The sequence below is a fragment of the Hemicordylus capensis genome, chromosome 2 (assembly GCF_027244095.1).
Source record: "Hemicordylus capensis ecotype Gifberg chromosome 2, rHemCap1.1.pri, whole genome shotgun sequence".
Classification (NCBI taxonomy): domain Eukaryota; kingdom Metazoa; phylum Chordata; class Lepidosauria; order Squamata; family Cordylidae; genus Hemicordylus; species Hemicordylus capensis.
Window position 1 is genome coordinate 85,974,144 of NC_069658.1, and position 21,524 is coordinate 85,995,667.

Consider the following 21,524-nt stretch of genomic DNA (forward strand, 5'->3'; position numbering starts at 1 on the left):
AAAAAGGACACTTAAAAATGCCGCTGCCTACTCAGTTTAGGCAAACAGAGAACTGTAGAGACAGGTTAGGAGTAGCAAAGGTCAGGCAATCTACTTAACTGCTATAGCAGTTTTTAAAAACCCACTCTGCGAGCAAAATATTGTGACTGGAAACTGCACAGCAATCCTAATTGCCATAATTAAATTCTTGGTCACCATGGTGATTTTATTTGTTTACTGCTGGTGAAGGAGATTTGTATATCTCTCCAGTTCTCATATTATTTTCTGTAACAGAATACGACTTCCAATAATAAGAGTCTGCTAGAAATTCGCTGCATACTTAGCAGAAACTCTACATTGGCTTAATTTGAATACAGTTGTTTAACAGAGTTCTACATATATCTGAAGGAATACTTAACAGAATTGAAGTTTTAATATATCCTTTGCTTATGAAAATGCTGTTTGCACCAGGAGTTTTTTGGGGTGGGGGAGCCAGTTTACACATCTGGAGGAAGAAATAGTGGCTTGTGCATCTATAAAGATGAATGCTTTATGGACTACAGATAAGCAAGATCACACTTTCTGCCCTTCTGCTCCACCTATGGGCCCTCCCACAGATAGTTCTTATACTTCTTGCCTCCAGTTTTGTCCTTGGAATTTGCCATTAGTTTGTCTAAAATATCTGAGACATGTGGCTCCACTTCATCTCAGACACCTAGCTCATCCAAATAATCCTATATTTATTAAATTTTCCAAGTTAAAGCAGTTGATACCTAGGCCTTCAACCTCCAGTCTTCCAGAGCTTTCTAGTCCAAGTCCTTATCACCAAAGCTTAACTGAGGCAATAGCATCATCTTCTTGCATCAACAGTGACTTTTGTGTTGCTCTGTCACTACAGCCAGCCACTTTGGCTCCAGTGAATGCAGAGCAGGCAAGAAAAAAAGGTAAAGCAGAAAGGCCTGCTAACGTCCCAACTAACTGAGCAAAGAAGCACCTTTTTTAAAGTGCTAATGCTCTTATATTTTACAGGGATAGAGAAGCTGTCCCTGTACAACCCCAACACATTCCTTTACAACCCAATAATGGTTGTTGGTATTTGTTATATTTCGTTTTAGATTGTGAGCCATTTTTGTGACAGGGAACTATCCTTATTGACTTCCCCCTATGTAAACTGCCTTGAGCACTTTGGTTGAAAATCAGTGTATACTTATTTGTATTAGGAGGTCTCAGGACTGTCACCAAAACCCCAATTCTCCAGAGCTTCCAAGAAGCACTTGCCTAGGAATCTTCTGTTGCTTTCTCACAGCACAAATCCAGCCCAGGAGTATATTAGTGAAGAGGAGCTGCTTTCTTGCAAGTCAGCATGCTAATCTCCCTTTGTGGGACTGCACAGAAACTGTAATTTGTTCTACCGTGGGTATTGAGAGCACTCACGCATCCCATCCACCCTGCTCTGAGTAGGTGATGTTCCGAGGTCAATGAACTCAGATTTGGAGGTGTCTAGACATTCTCTTTGCCAGCCAGTAGATGAAACTGAGCGGGAAGGTTCAGAGCCTGCCCTCTCGCCTTGTGTGTAGCGTTTCAAGTACATAGTTGAGTGGAAGCGGAGCCAGCACTCCACTCTTACAGAACATTTCTGTTTGTGGTCTGCATAAGCACTTTTCCATATGTGTGACTGCAAAGGATACCCAACTCAATAGATCAACTGTTAGAGGCAAATAACACTGTGTTACCATAGCTAGTTAATGAAGTTAAAGCGGTCAATATAATTGCATATTTCTGTTCTTACAGCTGAATTGAATGTAATTGCTCCAATTATCTCCAACTTCTTCTTGGCTTCCTATGCCTTAATTAACTTCTCTGTGTTCCACGCTTCACTTGCAAAATCCCCAGGTAGGAATTTTATATTGCTGTTCATATGAATTTAGGGGGAGAAGGGGTCAACGTAGGCAAAAGTGTCTATTAGAAATTCATTATATTAAACTTTTGTTGTTCAAAGAACAAAATCTTGTAAACAGTTCAACTAACAGGGTAATACATGACAATCAAAATTAAGCAACTTAAAACTTTAAAAGAGATGCATTTCAATATGCATTCTCTCATCTCTGTTCACTGATGCTGATAATTCTTCCTCTGTGTGTGCAATAGTCAGACTTGTGTGCACATGCTGTTTAAATCCTGGGTTAATGTGTGTGCATGTGCACTGATGCACACTTAAAGGGGAAGCATTCTGTTAATTTACCTCATTTCTGTTTGCGTTTTAAATAGGTTGGCGTCCTGCTTTTAAATACTACAACATGTGGGTGTCCCTAATTGGAGCAATACTTTGCTGCATAGTGATGTTTGTCATTAACTGGTGGGCTGCACTCCTCACATATGTTATCGTTCTAGGACTCTACATTTATGTAACTTACAAGAAGCCAGGTGAGTGCATGTTTAAGAGACATTAGGCAAGTGATAAAATTTGATTGATTAAAAAATAAATGCTGTGTTTAAATAAGTTTAGTACACTTTATTTTCCACTTCAGTAAAAATAGAAACGTGTGCAGTGGACTAGATAGGCTCTGTAAATTGCACTAACAATTAGGGACATAGGAAGCTGCCATATACAGAGTCAGACCATCAGTCCATCTCGCTCAGTATTGTCTACACTGACTGGCAGCGACTTCTCCCAAGGTTGCAGGCAGGAATTTCTCTCAGCCCTATCTTGGAGATGCCAGGAAGGGAACTTGGAACCTAGATACTCTTCTCAGAGGGGCTCTATCCCCTAAGGGGAATATCTTGTAGTGCTCACACATTTAGTCTCCCATTCATATGCAACCAGAGTTGGACCCTGCTTAGCAAAGAGGACAAGTCATGCTTACTACCACAAGACCAGCCCTCCTCTGACAACTTTAAAACAGTTGTCAGAGGAAACAACATAAATTGTCTCTGAGCATTGTCTACTGGTTTTCCTTAAGAATTGTTCTCTAGAAGTAAGAAATTACCATGTGTTGAGTGAAGCATTGTGTTAGTAATGCGTTTCCATTGAGAAGTGTGATGCAGCTGCTAAAAGAGCTAATGCAACCCCAGGCTGCATTAACAGTAGCATAGTGTCCAGATCATAAGTAATCGTTTCGCTATATTCTGCACTGGTGAGACCTCACTTTGGATTATCCAGGTGTCCCATTCTGGGCCCCACATTTTAAGGAGGACATTGATAAACTGGAGTGGATTCAGATGAGGGCATCAAGGATTGTAAGGGGTCTGGAAACAAAGTCCTGTAAAGGATGGTTCAAGGAGTTGGGTTTGTTTAGCCTGGAGAAAAGAGGAGGTGGGGCGATATGATAGCAGTTCTTAAATATCTGAAGGGCTATCATATCTTAAGGAGCAGACTTGTTTTCTCTATTTTTCCTGAGGGCAGGACCAATGGGTTGAAATTGCAAGGAAACAGTTTTAGGGAAAGTATTTGGAAGAATTTCCTTAATTGTAAGAGCTGTTTGACAGTGGAACTATCTGCTTGTGCTGATGTTCTATTCTCATTGGAGTTAGAATCGTCTTTATACTCACTGGATTCTAGGACCAATGTCAGCAGTGGCAGTTTAGGTTGAGCTGCTTCTCACCATACCATATGCAGCCCATTTTATATTCCTTCCAGCCAATCCAGACCTGTACACCTCTGACTACAGAAATGTTAATTAGCCATCCCGTCCTTACCATATGTGCACAGTTATGGGATCACTTAAAGTCATAATGCAAATGCCAAATATTACATCAGAATTTACACTTTGTCTTAACAGGGTCTCTTCTGATTTATATTGCGCTCCCCCTCATGATTAGTCACAGAAAATGAAGAAATAAAGGCTATTCCCATAACTTGTTAATCTCTTCCACAGCCTGAAATGAAAGTATAAGGCATGCCAAGTGTTTATAAGAAATCGAGCACAAGAAGCTTGCTTGTATTCGGTCTGGGAAGCCTCTTAGGGGTCCCTTGAGGATTTTAGGAAATGAGATTTTCTCTTCATTACTATAGATCTAAAGCTGGTGATTAAAGTTGTCATCTAGATATACTGTATGTTCACTCTAAAATAAGGCAAGCCCACATTTTCCTTACCTTTGTTATATGTTAACATTAAAACAATCTCTTTACAGATGTCAATTGGGGCTCTTCAACTCAAGCCTTGACTTACCTAAATGCATTGCAGCATGCTGTCCGCCTTACAGGTGTAGAAGACCATGTGAAAAACTTCAGGTAAAGTGAAAGAGATTAATTTGTTGGACAATATTCTGAACTTGAAATACAGTAAGAACAAGCTAATAAAACACCCCATTTATTAGAACAATCAAATAAAACTTGTTGCCCCATTTCTTCCTTCTCAAATGTTTCCATGGCAAAGTAAGTTTAAGTGACTTTGTTTGATAGTCACAGCTCTGTTTGTTTATCTTTTTATTATTTATAAAAGTACCTGGTATATATTAGGTAATGTACAAAAATAGAACACATGGATCCCTGCCCACGTGCTCACAGTCATAAACCTGGGTTCAGTGAAGAACGTTGCTTAGGTAGGCAGTGTGAGTTAAGAGACTCCAATGGAGCACAATAAAAAGTTGTTGCTGAGCCAGTGTGACCAAAAGGGTAGCAAAAAAGTGTAGACTTGCAGATCACACAGCCACTTTGAGTCACTGGTTGTGATTAGATGGGTTGGTATAGTTTTCTGTGTTTCTTTCTTCTTTTTTTAAAGTTAAAATCCACACTTCTGTCCTTTGCTCCATGAGCAGCTGCCCCCATCCTTACCACGAATGCTTGGTAATGGTTTGCTCCTCTTTGCTCATTCCAGCAGAGCAGTGACTTTATTGTATACATTTATACTCTTTGAAAATTCAGAGGAGTACACAACACTTTTGCAATAAAATGGAAGCCAAAATTAGTCCATCTCTAAAAATGAGAAATGTTTTTAAAGTACTCTTGACAGAGGAAGGGGTTCTTTGTCTAGAACTCCAAAAGAGTTCTGCAACTCAGGACTGCAACAGCAAAAAAATCCTGCTGCTTTCATCCTCCAGATGGCCTTTTTCTCAGAAATGAGCTTTGGAGCAGTGGTTGGACAGTAGTTCAGAAGCCTTGTTCAGTAAATGCTCTGGATTCAACCACTGCGCCTGCATTAGGTTCATCCCTTGAGCCTCATGCTCTTCAGGACTAGTGAACATCATCAAGAGCAACAGACTACTGGCAGAGCGAGCAAATGTGCGCTACCACAAGAAGTTAGCTTAGCTGCACTAAAAAATAGGGATTTTGCAGAATTGTGGTATCATTGTATCATTGATACTCTTACTGTATCATTGTGCAACCCAAGCAACAACGTGGAGTGTGAGCTCTAGACTTGGTACAACTAGCTAGTGCAATAGTTTTGTGCCAGTGCAATGTCCTTCCAAAAGTGTTTGCTCTGGATGTCCACCCTTTTTTTTTTTTTGGATGTTGTTTTCATTGCCTATGCTAGTAGTTTGACAAAGTCTAATTTCCCTCAACGATGGCCAGTAGAAACTTGCGGGCTCTAATTCCATAATCTTATGCAATCCTGGGTGCTTTTCAAATTGATTCTGCAGCTTATTAACAGTTCAGACTGGATAATTTATAGCATAATTGTGCATACTAAATTGCTTTCTAAATCTAAAATTAGGCCGCAATGCCTTGTGATGAGTGGTGCTCCAAACTCGCGTCCAGCTTTGCTTCATTTGGTCCATGCTTTCACCAAAAATGTGGGGTTGATGATCTGTGGCCATATACATATGGTAAGTCAGTGCATAATTCCTCATCTATTTTATGCAGTTACTTGGCTTCTTATTATATGACTTTCTTAGTGCTCTCTTTGTCCAGAAGGCTACCTAGGTGATGCAGTCAAAGCCAGAGTACAATTATGCAGATGAGAACATGTATTGGAAAGAACGGTTTAGATTTGCTAGGCCTTGGGGGAAATTTTGGGACAAGTGCAGCCAGTGCAAAAGATTCAAATTTCACTTGAACCTCAGTGTAAAACTGTCTGCTTTTGCTTAACATCAAAAAGACCACCTAGCAACATTTATACCACTGTTCTTCACTGCACAGACCCTAGTGGTGGCCCCGACTTGTCTCCCCCTTACCACTACCTCTGGTCCCTTCAGCCATTGCACACTCTCTCTTGCTGCTCCTCCTCCTTCCCCACACATGTTTGATTGCTTGCTTTCATATGCTTCTTCCACTGCCACAGCACACACTCTTACTCCCCCCTCCTCCTGCCTTGCATTCATTCTCATTCTCTCTCTCTCTCTCTCCCCCACTTCTTCTTCTTCTTCTGCTGTGGTTATCACATTGGCCCACGTGTGTGTTGTCTGTCTCTCTCCTGCTGCCAGTGCCACCGCTGCCACTACACAGGCCCATGCTCACTCTCTCTTGCTTTCCTCCTCCATATGCTTTCTCTTTTATTCTATCTCCCACCACCACTACTACTGCTGCTGCCACACTGGCCCATGCTTGCTCTCTCAACCCCTATGCAGTTTCCCCTTCTCTCTCTGCGCTGCGGACACCACACTCATGCACCCTCTCCCTCTTGCTCCCCTCCTGCCCCCCCCATGCTTTCTTTCTCCTTCCCTCCACTTTCCCTAGGGCCACTGCCCCCCTTCCTTGCCCCACTACACAATACAAGGCTTCTGGGCAGCTGTGGCCCCTGTGGTAAAATCAGTGAAGATCATTGACTTAATTTTTTCTGCAGAAGGTTGACAGGAGTTGGGTTGTTTTAGATAGGTGATGGTGTAAGTGTGTTTGGTTTTTAAACTAGGGATAGAATATAGCTCGGCAACATCTAGAATATTTTCTAGGAGAGCAAGTAAGGAGAGTGGAGGTTTGCAATAATTTCATCTTGACTTTTTAATGCATTTTTTTTAAAGGGGGAAGTGGTTTCCAAGTATATAAGTTGATTTGAGAATAGCTCTTGATAGCAGAATTAAAGATTAAGCACATCTTCTGATTTCATGGCCAGAAGGGAGTTTATGGTTAGGGTATTGACTTGGCTGCACAGTATTCTCTAGTGTTAGCAACTAGTCTCTGACGTGATTCCATTTAGTTTTGTGTTAGGAACACTTCTAAAAAAGAAAATTCGGATTTTTTTAAATGAAGAATTATACATCAAGTGCTCTGTCCAAAACATATTTTTAAAAACCATGACTTTGTGTGTGTAATTACATATGTTTTTTTTAGGGTCCTCGCCGGCAAGCCATGAAAGAATTGTCTAGTGACTTGGCCAAATATCAGCGGTGGCTTATTAAAAATAAAATGAAAGCATTTTATGCTCCGGTACATGCAGAAGACTTGAGAGATGGTGCACAGTACTTGATGCAGGTAATGTAGATCACTGTAAAAATAGTAAAATTGTGAGTGATCCGCTCTAAGAATTGCATTGTCAGCTCCCACATTAATCTTCTGATTGTTTTAGAATTGTTGCTTGCTGCAGATAGTGATACAAAATAGCATTCCTGTTTTGTGAAGAAAGGCATTTGGGAATGGGTTAACTCTTGTGTTTCTATGTCAGAATGTTTCTACACCTCCTAATTTTATATTGGGAGGTAGAGAGTGGGCTTACCACCTTTCTTGCCTAAAAGGAAGGCAAGGCTTTTGCAGCTGCAGCCAGTCAGTAAGGGCGGTGGCGGGGGGCTGCCCCCCCCCCGCACCCCATACACCAAAAAAAGGACAGAAAACACTTGGTGGGTCTTTTAAAAACAACAACAACCTTGGTGTCTAGTCAGGAGAAAAAAGGCAGTTGAGCTGCTGGGAGGAAGGGAACTCCCTGCTTTCTCCGGCTGCTGCCGCTTCCTCCCCCACTCTGCTACGGGAGGGAATAGCCTGCTAATCAATACTAGGGGCTCACCTTGTTGCTTTGGGTACCCTGCATCACTGCCTCCTTGGATTAGACACAAAAGGGCAAAAGATACAAGTCCACCTGTGTCTCTTTTGCCCCTTTTATGTCTGATCCAGGGAGGTGGTCATGCAGGGCGCCAGAGATGAGGGAATAGCCTTGATTAGCAGGCTATTCCCTCCAATAGCAGAGCAGGGGAGGAAGCAGGAAGTTCCCTGCTTCCAGTGGATTGGCTGCCTCTTTTCTCCCCTGGCAGACTAGACATTGTGAGTTCTCCTTTTTGGGTGTGTCTGGGAGAGGTGTTAAATTTGAGTGGTTTAAATCACTCAACATCTGTTACACGTGTTGGGCTCACTCATGTGTAACATTCACTGCGTGGTTTTTGCAACTAGCATTTCCCCTTCATCTAAGGGTTTCCCTCACGATTTTAGGGAGACATCCCTAGATCTTTCCTCAGCCCATTGCCATTATGTGATGGGAAGATACTAAGGAATTTCATCAACGAATAACCACATCAGGGCTACTCTGGCCAATCAGTCAGCCAGCCTTCCCAAATACATGCGGATGCAAATGTTTCCTCCCCTGCCCCATCTGTCATGCTATCTTGCCACTGCTTATTCACACATTGAAGGCATTGTGGGCAAACTTCCCTTGCACAAGAAGGCAGTGGTGAGATGTTAAGCTAGATATAGGGGTTGAGGAGAGACATGCGCATCTGCACCCATGCTCTTTCCCCATGTGTGTTTTTGTGGGCTGGTAGACATACTGTCTGAAACAGCCCTCAGTAGTAGTAATCATGAGGGACATATTGGGAACAAGATATAGCAGGAGAGCTTCCAGCTACAAACTCCCATTGAGCTAGCCAGACTAACAAGGCCCACAGCTCAGGGGTCTTTCAGCTTCCAGTCTGGCAAGGGAGCAAGACTCATGTCCTTTTCTACACTAGGAGGAAGTCTTAAATCAAGATCCAGGGAATAACAAAAGGGTAATTTCCCCCAATAGTGGACACTTCATCTCTCATCATCACCCACTCTGTATATAAGCTGCTTTATACCAAGTCATACCATTGGTCCATTTAGGTTTGTATTGTCCACTGATTGGCAGTGGTTTCAGACGAGGGTCTCTGCCAACCTACCTGGAGATGCCTGGGATTGAACTTCAGATGCTCCACAACTGAACTACCGCCTCCTGAATTTCCTTAGATGGCTCTAGGGGGTGGTTTTGAAGGACGTGTGGAAAGCACACTGCAAGACTGCCAGGAAATCCCAATAGGAGGATAGGAAGTACCCACACAATCCTCTTCCTGAGGATTTTCCTCTTGCTTGTGCCTACTGGTCTCAGGCCAGACTGAAAATTGTAAACTGCCCTGGAATTTTATATAGGGCAGTATAAAAATACATTAATTAAATAAAATACGATAAATAACCAGTATTTAATAGCCAATAAATAATATGTCTTGCTGCAGGTCCTCCCAACCCATATTGCACCCCCAGATCTCCAGCAAGGGTACAAAGGATGCAGGTCCTGCTCAAGTCTATTCCTGTGGCAGAGCTGATATTATGCTACACTCTTCCCCCTATCTTTTTTTAAAGCTCTTGCTGCACTAATGAAATAACGTTTGAAAAGCAAAGGGCTTTTAAATCTGAAGTAAACAGATAATTCTTCCAAGGAGATGGGAATATTGGGGTTATAGGTAAAGGGTATAACTGCCTAGACTTCAGTAAGGTGGTTACTACACCGGGGGGGGGGGGGAAGCAGCACAAATACTGAGATTATTGACTTTCATGTTGGCCACAAGCTTCAGGTCATTCCCCTACAGGAAACAGGAGAACTCATCCATTGAAAAACAAGTCTCTTGTGGAAAGGGCCTTAGTTCAGTGGGAGAGCACGTGGTTTGCATGCAGGAGATGGCAGGTTCAATCCCTGGCATTTCCAAGTAAGCATGGGAAAGACATCTGATTGAAACACTGGAGAGCTGCTGAAGTCACTGTGGACAGTAGTGAGCAAGATAGACCAATGGCTTGATTCAGTATAAGGCAACTTCTTATGTTGGAAATTAAACCTATAAGAGCCACTAAGTTGTCTTAAGAACTTTTCTACCTAATGGCAAAGGCTGCATTTGGATTAGAGCCAAAATGATCATGCATCAACAGCTCTTATTTCCCTCTATCCCACCCTGTGACTATTTGTTCCCAACCATCATTCCATCACTAGAACAGAAAACATTTACAGACCATCTAACTTTTTAAAATTCTAGATGTAAACCTGTACTTTAAGCTATTTAAGCTACCTATAGCAACGTTTTTGATGTGTTTTTGTTGTTAGGCTGCCGGTTTGGGACGACTGAGACCAAACACCCTTGTTCTTGGGTTTAAGAAAGATTGGCAGTCAGCTGACATGAATGATGTTGAAACTTACATCAACTTATTACAGTGAGTACAAGGTTAAACATAATTGTGAAGATGTAGCTGAAACTATATACTACTTCTATCATTATATCATTATTTATTCATGGTGGCCCCGTGAAATAAGGAAACATCTGCATCGGAAAATTCTAGATGGATGGGATGGTGGGGAGACTAATATTGGCTACTGTGCTGAAGAACAGAATCAGAGCTATGTTGAACCAAAGTTGGTTGTCACTGACAACCAGTCTGCTGTTGGCTACAAATAATCTCCTGGGTGAGTATCTTGCTAGCAGAGAGTCAGATAGAACCCCAAAACACTGTGTGTGTGTGTGTGTGTGTGTGTGTGTGTGTGTGTGTGTGTGTGTGTGTGTGTGTTAGTGAACTGGAACTCAACCTCTAAACATTAAAAAGTAGTAATTGGTTCAGCTGGGTTTGAACATCTCACATGGGTTAATCTCATGCTCCAGTAGGCAGGACTATGCTAATTAGATAAAAGAGCTTAAATAGCCTGGGCAGGAGAATCCTCCCACTTCTTATAGTCCTGCATCCAGCTCCAGAAGCAGTTTCTCTTCCCAGCCAACCTTCTCTTTCATTTTCTCGTTTGGTTCCACATTGCTACTAGTTCCCCCACCCCACCCCCTTTTTCCTTGTCTCTTTCTTGTGATTACAGTTTCTTCCACTTAAAAAAACCCAAAAAACTTTATTCTTTTTATCTCCTCCTCATGGAGCAAGCAACAGGCAAGATCCGCAGTGTGCTACTTCCCAAGGGGAAGAAGAGGACTTGAGTGTTTCCACCTCCTAAGGGCGACCTGTGCCACCACAGCAAGCCCACCGATGACCACTTGGTCCCTGCTGGTGCCCGAACAAGAGGGAGGAGGCACATCTAGAAATGGCTCTAGAAAGCCCATCTGGCCCGGTAGGGCTTAGAGCATCTAGAAGGTGTTGGCGCTTTCTATCCGCGTCTGCAGCACTGCCTCCTTCAGGGCTCTCTCCGCTGCTGTTGTGGCCTTGGAACATCCCAGTGGGAGCGCAAGGCCTGAAAAATGGCTGCGTGGGAATGCTCAGCTTTCAGCCAAGGCTTCTTATTGGCTGCCCCAACACCTGCAGGCCAGCCACCGGAGCGCCCCAGCCCTGGGCCAGACAAGCAACAGAGGCCCTTCACTGACTGTGTTCCTCTGCTGCCGCCACTTCATGAAGACCCAGCAGACCCCGGCCAGCCTGATAGAGGCGAGGATGGCAGCCCAACCAGATCTCAACCGCCTTTGCATCCTCGGCGTGACCAGGATGACCAACAGACTCTAGAATCGGTGAGACCTGGGCTTTTGTGCCCAGCCCCTCTTGCCTTGCCCAGCCAGCCCACTCCCCCAGCCAATCCAATACCTTCTTTGCATCCTGGAAAAGTCCCTGGCATAGCATAATCCACCTAAGCTGGCCAAAAAGAGAGACAGGCTCAGGGACTCCCCTTCCACCTTTTCCTCTGACTTCCCTAAAAAGAGGAAGAAAAACTCTAAGCAAAATAATTCCAAAAAAATCAAAGGGCCATAAGAAAACTATAAGGGGGTCAGGGATTTGCCATCCCACTCACCTGCAATCTTGGGGTTTGAGTCCCCAGATCTCCACCCTGATCTGAACATGAGACCCCGGGCTCATCATTGTATTTGACACCCCAGACCATAACCCCATACCAGGGACTCAGACGTGGAGGGAGATTCTAGGGAGGAGGGTGAATAGTCTGATGATCAAACTTTGGAACATCTTTCCAGGTCTCTGTGCCTCTTTCCACTAGATGATTTTTCACAATTGTTTCACAAGGCCATTAATACTCTGGGGCTGCAGACAACCGCTGGTGTTTTTCCTATGCCTAAACAGCATGAACTGCTTTTTCCTTTCCCTGCTTGCTTCTCAGACACAGTTAAACAGAAGTGGGAAACCCCAGCTACAAATAGAAAACCCACAAATCTTAACAGGTTTTACAATCTTAATCAGGAGGCCACAAATATGTTACAGTTCCTCCCACAGATGCTCCCATGGCGGCCTTACTTTCAGGAGCAATACTACCTAGGAATGGCAACACCCCCCCGAGAGACCCTAATGAAAAAAGGATTGAGTCAGCGCTTAAGAAGAGCCACAAAGCACCTTCCCTAGTGTTTGAGCCTCCACAGCAGCTTCTATAATGTCACCAGCATCTCTGCTTTGGGTGGATAAACTCATTCATCCAACCCCCACCAATACCACATGCCAATGGAAAATACTTCTGAAAATATAGAAAGCACAAGCCTTTATTGCAGATGAAAACTTGGACTCAATTTGCTTCTCCTCATGCTCCATGGCTTCTATGGTGGCGGCACAGAAGAACCTCTGGCTCATTGGCAGGTTGACCTACATCATGCACCAACCTCTCTACTGTCCCTTACATAGCCACTAAACTCTTCAGGGATGCTGCACTTCAGGAAGTCATCGTGGAGAACGATAAACGCAAGGCGCTACCACCAGCCCCTTGCAAGGAATACAGAAGACGACCACAAAGGCCCTTCCAGCCTTTTTTGTTCCTTTCGTCGCAACTTTAGACTTCAGAGCAGAGACCCAAGAGTCCAGCGTCCGTTCTGGAATAAGCCAAGACCTAACTTCAACAGACCACAGAACTAGTCCTTCCAAGCCTTCACAGCACAATCAAACATAAGACAAACCTCCTGACACACAGCCATGGGGTGTGGGAGGTCGTGACTCCGGTTTCTTTGACACATGGGAAGCCAACATCAGAAACCAGTTGGTCCTCAACACCATTTCACATGGGTACAAAATAGAGGTCACCTCTATTTTGGGCAGTACCTTTGGGCAGTACTGGACTTGAAGTTCCTCAACAAATTTGCACAGTGCAGAAAGTTCCAGATGGAGACCCTGAGATGGAGATCCATCGCGGAGGCCTTACACCATTCTGACTTCCTGGCCTTAGTGGACTTGACGGAGGCATACTTATACGTGTCAGTCCATCCGGCGAGCTGTTCCTTTCTATGCTTCAAATACAGTGGCCTTCATTACCAGTACAAGGTGTTGCCATTTGACCTATCTTGTGCGCACAGAATCTTCATGAAGATCCTGGCCCCCCTTGTGGCCCACCTTTGACTGAAAGGCATTCGGGTCTTTGTCTGTTCTGACTACCTCTTGATCAGGTCCCTGTCCAGTCCAGCCACGAGATCAGATGTGAACACACTGCTACCCAACCATGAATTCTTAGTCAACCAGACAACTTCATCCCTTCACTCAGATTCACCATCTTGGCGTAATAGACATGTCATAGGAACTTCTCAAGACATCGTCCAGCTGATCAGCAAGGTGACTGCCTTACCTATAATACCAATCCTTGCTGTGGCCAGACTCAATGTGCTCGTTTCCACCTGCTCCCACTTCAGTGGCTTCTCCAACCATATCACAGCAATATTGCAGATCAGAGAGACACCAAGGTCAAGCTTCCACCAAACATAGACCATTCTTTCCTATGGTGGACTCAACTGTCACATCTTTCCCATGGTTTGACCTACCTGGACCACCCCAGGGTGATATGACAGATGCAAATCTCTCTAGCTGGGTGGTGGGTTGCATGTCTACTGCATTCAGCACAGTGGAAGTGGACTCTACAAGAGCGGGCCCACAGTATAAATTGGTTGGAACTCAGGGCCATTTTCTTGACCCTGCAATCGTCCCAACAGATCCTACAGAATCTGCATGTTCTGGTCCGAACGGACAACATAACTGAAAACACACATGAACCAACAAGGGGGCACTAGGTCCAAATCCCTGCACCAGGAAGCCCCGTTCCTACACTGGGTGGAATCTCACCTAGCCTCACTAACAGCTCATCATGTCAGTGGGGTTCTCAACACCTGAGCAGATTGGCTCAGCAGGAAGGAGATCCAACCATCAGAATGGAGTATCAGCTCTCCTACCTTTACCCCAATTACCCAAGCCCTGGGCACTCCACAGGTAGACCTCTTTGCCTCACTGGTCAATGCAAAGTCTCCCCAGTTTTTCTTCTCACTTTCACTGTGAGGGCTCAGAAGTGGTGGATGTTCTATTGGCTCCATGGCCTCCGGACTATGGAGCCAATAGAGCCAATAGAAATGCACTGTCTGCATTTCCACCTCTACCAGTCCTCAGTTGATTGCTTCGCGGAATCTGAATCCTCCAGACCCAAGTACTTCTTGTGGCACCCTACTGGCCTCGAAGACCATGGGTCATGGAAATCCTACACCTGGCAGTGGAAGGCCCATGGTTCCTTCCAGTAACTCAGGATCTGCTTCACCAAGGCCCTGTCCTTCACCACAACCCAGCATGGTTCAAGCTTGCCGCCTGGTTACTGAACGGAACATCCTGAGTCGTCATGGCCACACTCCCAAATTTATGGACACAATGCTAGCTTCCAGGTGGGTGTCTACTAACTACATTTATCATTCTACCTGGTGTGTTTTTCTTTGGTATAGATATAATGTGCTTCAGGGGATGACTGTGGTCTACCAGAATTCCTCCGTTTTTCTTCAGGAAGGCCTTGAGAAGGGTCTTAGAGCAAACATACTCAAGTGATAGGCGGCTTCATTGTTTAATCTTCTGTCTGTCTCCTCGGCAAAAAGGCTACACTCACATCTGCATCTCAAACTAGTTCTTAATGGCGCCTCTCTGCACCAACAATTCACAGATTTCCTTCCTGGGATCTCCACCAAGTCCCTCGTGTGCTGCACAAACCACCGTTTGAGCCCATTCAATCCATTCCACTCCATCTTCTTTCCTTTAAACTTGCCTTTTTGGTGGCTATTATATCAGCCAGATGTATTTCTGAATTATGTGCATTATCAGCAGATCCAAATTTCTGCATCTTTTCTCCTGACTCGGTGTGCCTGATTTTGGATGCCTCTTTCCTACTTAAAGTTGCCTTGGTCTTTCACTGATCTTGGAACATAGTTCTCCCTTCATTCTGTCCTAAGCCTCAGCACCAGAAGAAAGACTGGAACAAGTTAGAAGTCCATCACTGCCTGAAGGTTTATCTCTCCTGGATGTCTGCATTCTGCTTCACAGATGCCTTGTCAGAAGATATCGACTACTATTGCCAGATGGATCAAGGCATGCATATTTCTGGTGTATGAAGTACAAAACTTGGAGACTCTGCTTAACTTCACAGCACACTCTACGAGATCCATGGCAACATCAGCAGCCTTCTTGACAAACACCCTACCGGCAGAACTATGCAAAGCCGCCTCCTGGACGTCTCCATCCATGTTCACACGTCGCTACTAACTAGATTTTCATTGCTCTGTGCAAGCAACCTTTTGCAGATGACTTTTGCAGCAGGTTCTTTCACCTTAGTATACGCCAACTGTCCCACTCAGGGTTCTTAGCAGTGGTATGTCCCATGTAAGATGTTCTCATCCAGCAGTAGAGAAAGGAGCATTGGTTACTCACTGTGAATGCTGCTGCTAGATTTGAGGACATCTCGATCCATCCATCCAGGCATCTGCATCTACTAGGTGTGTCTTTTAAAAAAATCTTCTCTTGCTTTTTTCTGTACCTTGGACTTGGCCATTACGGACTGGGAGGGTTCTCCTTCCCAGGCTAAGTAAGATCTTTGTCTAATTAGCATAGTCTTGCCTACTGGAGCATGTGAGATGCCCTCAAGTTCTGCAGCAAGAAATAGTCTTCACATTGAGTAATCAATACTCCTTTCTTTTCTCCAGCCATTGTTGGAGAAATTATATTTTCCCAATGAACCATCTGAAAAGAGCAGGAGAGAGTGATAGGCTCAGACTGTTGTCCAATGGGCTGCTGTCCATCATCAAGGATTCTTAAACTGAGGATAGAAGCCTCTTGTGTTCTTTGCACTACAGTCCCTCCTCCCTGACATTCTGTCACTCATTCTAACAGAGATGAATTCCCGTTCTTTTACCCTGCTACACTTTTTTGTTAAAACCTTGAAGTTTTTCAGAAATAAACAGCTAATGATTTCACTTGAGAGAAACTAGTTTTCTTTGTGTAGAGTTTTTATCATTTTAAAGAATTGCATTGTAAGCAAGTGTTCTGTGTTATGTTTGAAATGTATGCAAAGCCGTTCAAATCAAAAGGTTACCGGACTACTTTTAAAAGTTAGTATCTGAACTGGAAAATGAATTAGTGTTGAAAAAACTTAATAAACTGGAACTGGCATACAACCCAAATTGTTAATCGTTCAACATGGTTTGTCAGAATTCAGAGCTCAAGCTGACCTGTTATAGTTCAGTTTGAGCAATAAAGTCTGGCAAACTGCAGGTTTTGGAAGCAGCTTGTTCTTGGAAAACTAGAATTATATCAAAGCTAGGTACTGAAAATTATTTCCACAAATTTAAAAGTTGAAGCTAGGGTGACAAAGTTTTTGTCATCAGCAAAAAATGCACAGCCCACTCATTGATGGGAAGCAAGCAGAGGCCAAAGTGTTCAGGTTTGGTATGTTACATTGTGATGTCATCAAGATGACTACATCATCCCTGACTGGCTGAGATTACATAACCAGGATTAGGGGTTTTTTTTGTGTGTTTTGTTTTTTAAAAAGAGCATCTTCACACATAATGTTAGCAAGTAAATAGGAAGCTGCAAGTTATAGCAATTCCTTGAAGTCTGAAGCTGCCAGTGTCAGGTTGCCAAGTCTGGTTCCCTCTGTTGCCTGACATTTGTAACCAAGATTTGATGTTGGGTGAAGAAGTCGGACAGTGGAGCGGACCCAACATTGGTAGCTTCAGATGCCATAAAATGGCTGCAGCCTGTGCCAGGTGTGCCTGCTCCCTGGAAAACTCTGGCTCCCACCAACTTACTTGATGGTATTTATATGTGAAGTTGCCCAGGAATTGGTGGGAAAGGAGGTGCTGATTGGGCAGCGGGTGGGAGTGAATGGGGTGTCTACAGCATATCAGAAATGTAAGCACTCACCTGCTTTAGTTTGAACTCCTTCGTTAGTAATCTTTTGTGAATACTTTTCTGTGAAGAATACAGCTGGCCACTTAATGAGCTTTTGGAAATGTTCATCTGATCAGTGTGCTTGTCCAAACAGTTTGGACAATGACGCCACTTTGACTGTGCTAAGGCTTTCCCAAATCATATTTATTTTATTACAGTGATGCCTTTGACATTCAGTATGGAATAGTTGTTATCCGTCTGAGGGAAGGTCTGGATATTTCTCATCTTCAGGGACAAGGTAATCTTTATCCATAATGTCAATTTGAGTAAACAGAGCCACTAAAGCAAATTATTCAGAGTATAAGTTCATAAAGTTAGCTTTTCTGTATTGATGTCTACAGACTTTTTTTTTAAGGAATGCTTCATAGCAGGTATTTGTGGTCCTGACCAATTATGGAGTGAAAATGAACTACTTCTTTTTTTAATTTAAAAAGTCTTCTAAATATATTCAAAACAGATATGCAATCACTGCATTCTGTGTATATATAGCCATGCATAGGAAAAGTCCTATTTTGTTGCAACTTCACAATTTAAAGGGAAGAAAGCTCCACTGAACCTTCATGTTCTTAAAGTGCTCAGTTTTTCTCAAAGTACTAGAAGAGGATGAAACAACATTGATATGTGTTGAAACTGGCCCCAAATGTGACTTGAATTACACCTCTTGAAGAATGAGGATTAAATGCCTTAACCACCCACATTGCAGCTGATGGAGATCTACATGGCAAAATGATTATTTTACAAAATGATACAGAAGATTGTAGCAAACAAGGCAAGCATCCTGCTTTTTCTTGGCATAGGAAATCAGGATATTAAGACCTGCTTAGTGTTTCTGAAAACTTACTCTGTCAAGCTTGCTAATTGTGAAGGACATAATAAGCAGAAGGTTGCTGGTTCGAATCCCTGCTGGTACTATATCAGGCAGCAGTGATATAGAAAGATGCTGAAAGGCATCATCTCATACTGCTTGGGAGGAGGCAATGGTAAACCCCTCCTGTATTCTACAAAAAAAATCACAGGGCTCTGTGGGTGCCAGGAATCAAAATCAATTTGACGACACGCTTTACCTTTACTTTAATACAGTGCTACACACACCATCTGAACCACATCTTACATTTCTTTCATGACAGATCACCCAGGAATTGAAGATCTTTAGCTAGAATAGATGAAATAATGTGCCTGGAACAGCCTTAGTATTGTGAGCCCTGCATTGCTACTTGTAGGACTGTTGGATGTACTGTATGTCAGTACTTTGTGTCAGTATTTGGAACAGTCTCAGGTTCTAGCTGTCTGGCTGTGTGCCTCTTTTTCAGCCCGTCCCAGTCTGATGGAGCACTTGTAGACCTGGCCTCAGAGTGGAGACAGGGATGGGGTTTAGTTTCACCCGGTTCCTCCGCCATCCCTGGCTATCTATTCCTTGTACAGGCCTCTCCGCAGAGGTTCTCAGTATTCTCCACTAGCCTCCTTCTCATCTTCAGCCAGCTCTTTATAAGCCTCTCTGCATGTTATGCATTGCCTGCCCCCAGTTATGGGGCCAACACCCCCGCCTTTATTCCCCTTGATTTCTCATCTCCTCCAGCTGCTGCTGCTGCCGTCCGTCATCCTCGCACTTGGACCCCCTCCCTTGAGGAGGCACGCTGTCAAAGTCATCTCTGTGCGCCTCCCTGCCGGCCCTCTCAGGTCTCGGCATACTTGCTGCCGTCTTTGTGGCCAGCACCTGGAGCCTGCTGGGGCTCAGCGGGACCACCCCCTCGTCCTTCAGTTGCTCTCCCTCTTCCTCCTCCCGGCTGCAGCCCGTCCTTGCCTCTGTGGCCGGCCTCATGGTCGTGTCTTCAGAGGTAAGGCCGTCTGGCAGGATCGGACACCAGCTGCCACAACTTCCACAATAGCAGCACCAAAAAGGGCAGTAGCAGTTTTGACTGTGGCTCTCTTTGGAATGCTGCTTTCATGGAAAGTGTAGTGACCATCTTTACAGCACCAAGGTGGAAGAGTTAGTTCACACAAATGGCAACTCTTTGCTAGTGAGATACAGTGGTCTGGAGCTTGCACATTCCTGAGGTAATTATTTTAGGGCTGCTTTGGTACAAATTAGGTAGAGGGGTCTGTGGGTGGGTGTGATACAATTGTAAGACTATTCACATGATCTATGTTTCAACCATAACAAGTGTTTATCTCTATTGGAACATGTTGGCAAAGTATCTCCTCAAAGAGAAGCTTGCATATGGTGTATAATGGGGCAAATAGCCTCCATTGTAGCATCATTGTGTTTAGTGTGTGAAGAAATGAAGATGAAGTACTTCGACAAATAATCATTCATATGGTCTGTTTTGGGATTTCTTGAAGAATATCTAGTTAGGGACATAGGAAGCTGCCATATACTGAATCAGGCCATTGGTCTATCTAGCTCAGTATTGTCTTCACAGACTGGCAGTAGCTTCTCCAAGGTTTCAGGCAGGAATCTCTCTCAGCCCTATCATGGAGAGGCAATGGAGGAAACTTGGAACCTTCTGCTCTTCCCAGAGTGGCTCCATCCCCTGCGGGGAATATCTTACAGTGCTCACACATCAAGTCTCCCTTTCAAATGGAACCAGGGCAGACCCTGCTTAGCTAAGGGGACAAGTCAAGCTTGCTACCACAAGACCAGCTCTCCTCCCTTAATTGATATCAGTTAATTGATATCTTCCATTGCACAATATATGCAAAAGTGTATGCTGCTAACATTTCTAGAACTATAGCTGCTTTCCGCTTGACCTTGGTGCCAGCCATGTATTCTCTACAAAATGAGTTGATTATTGTCTTCCAGTTCACTTGCATAATTTCTCAATAGCATATTTTTCACATTCACAGAAGAATTATTGTCATCGCAAGAAAAATCTCCAGTAACCAAAGATATTATAGTAAATGTGGACTACAGCAAGAAAACGGAGACGGTCACTTCTAAACCCGTGACTGAAAAAGCTCCTATTCACAAAGGTAATGTTTTAGCAATAGCAATAGCACTTACATTTATATACCGCTTTATAGCCGGAGCTCTCTAAGCGGTTTACAATGATTTAGCATATTGCCCCAACATTCTGGGTACTCATTTTACCGACCTCGGAAGGATGGAAGGCTGAGTCAACCTTGAGCCCCTGGTCAGGATCGAACTTGTAACTTTCTGGTTACAGGGTGGCAGTTTTACCACTGTGCCACCAGGGGCTCTTTTACTCAATAAAATGTCTGAAGCAAAGCAAGAATAATTGTCCAGTCAAACTGCAACCCAGAGAAATGCATGGGTAATTCAGGGGGTTTTTTGTTGCTTTTCCTCCTGTGCCAGGTTGCAAGCTCATCTTGAAACTTGGGACAACTTCCAGAGCAGTAGTTTATTAAGCCAGCTTTTGTCATTTCAGAATGTTTTTGCTTTCAGATTTTGTACCTATAGAAGCTGGGAAAATAGAGCACGCCATTTTATAGCTTCATATGTCTCTTGCAGAGCATGTTCTGAAGGCCAATGAGTGTAAACAAAGTTCAAGCCAGTACCTTGGGTTACTGCAGCATACGTGAATTTATTCAGATGATAACCAGTCTGTTGGTAGTCATGGAGAACCAAACCTGTTCATTTGGTGTGCAAAGAAATATGCTAACAATGGTGGAGCATTGTTATGTGCTTGACGGTCTGCTACCTGATGCTTGCAGGCCCATCCCACTTGAAGCATTTATCTACTGATATAGTTGGTCTTAGAACAAAGCCATGGGATGTGACAGCCCCCCCCCCAATCTGGTCCTAGAGCAATATCATAGAACTGTAAATGGCTCTTTCTCCACCCCCACTGCACCCCCCCCCCCAAATAAACTGTCTTGCAGGCAAAAAACAAAGGATCTTTGGGAGGAGGAGAAATCACCCCAATACTCTATATGTCATGTTTGTGGACAGCTTCGTTAACTAAGAACATAGTTCAATCCAGTGGTAGAACTCTGCATGTATTTGATGGTGGTAGTGGAGAGTTTACATAATTATGTTTGAATGTCCAATCAATTGAATACACATACAGATGTCCATGCACATACAGCTTTCCCCATGTGTTTAACACTTGTACACTACTAGACTTTTCTGTATCCTGTATTTGAAGGCTCCATATTTCAGGTTTGCTTTTTAAAGTGAATGCATGTATAAGTCATTCAAACATGTACGTGTTGTATATGTGTACTTATGTCTGCACACGTCATATCTGAATAAGGCTTGTGTGCATATGAATAACATGTGGTGTACTAACATTCCAATCACCTAGACTTCCAAACAGGAGTTGATTGGATTCATTCATATTTG

The 21,524-nt window shown here is 43.7% G+C and overlaps 1 protein-coding gene across 2 annotated transcripts in view; it reads left to right on the forward strand.

Annotated features, from left to right (window-relative positions):
• The window catches only part of SLC12A2 (solute carrier family 12 member 2), an 88,178-nt gene that overhangs the window by 56,039 nt on the left and 10,615 nt on the right, over window positions 1–21,524 (forward strand). For both annotated transcript variants that reach the window (XM_053293542.1, XM_053293543.1), the window contains exons 13-20: window positions 1,771–1,872; window positions 2,248–2,403; window positions 4,111–4,210; window positions 5,634–5,745; window positions 7,187–7,327; window positions 10,167–10,273; window positions 17,380–17,459; window positions 20,066–20,191. In XM_053293542.1, coding sequence (XP_053149517.1) covers window positions 1,771–1,872; window positions 2,248–2,403; window positions 4,111–4,210; window positions 5,634–5,745; window positions 7,187–7,327; window positions 10,167–10,273; window positions 17,380–17,459; window positions 20,066–20,191 — 924 coding nt within the window. The remainder of the gene's footprint in view (window positions 1–1,770; window positions 1,873–2,247; window positions 2,404–4,110; window positions 4,211–5,633; window positions 5,746–7,186; window positions 7,328–10,166; window positions 10,274–17,379; window positions 17,460–20,065; window positions 20,192–21,524) is intronic.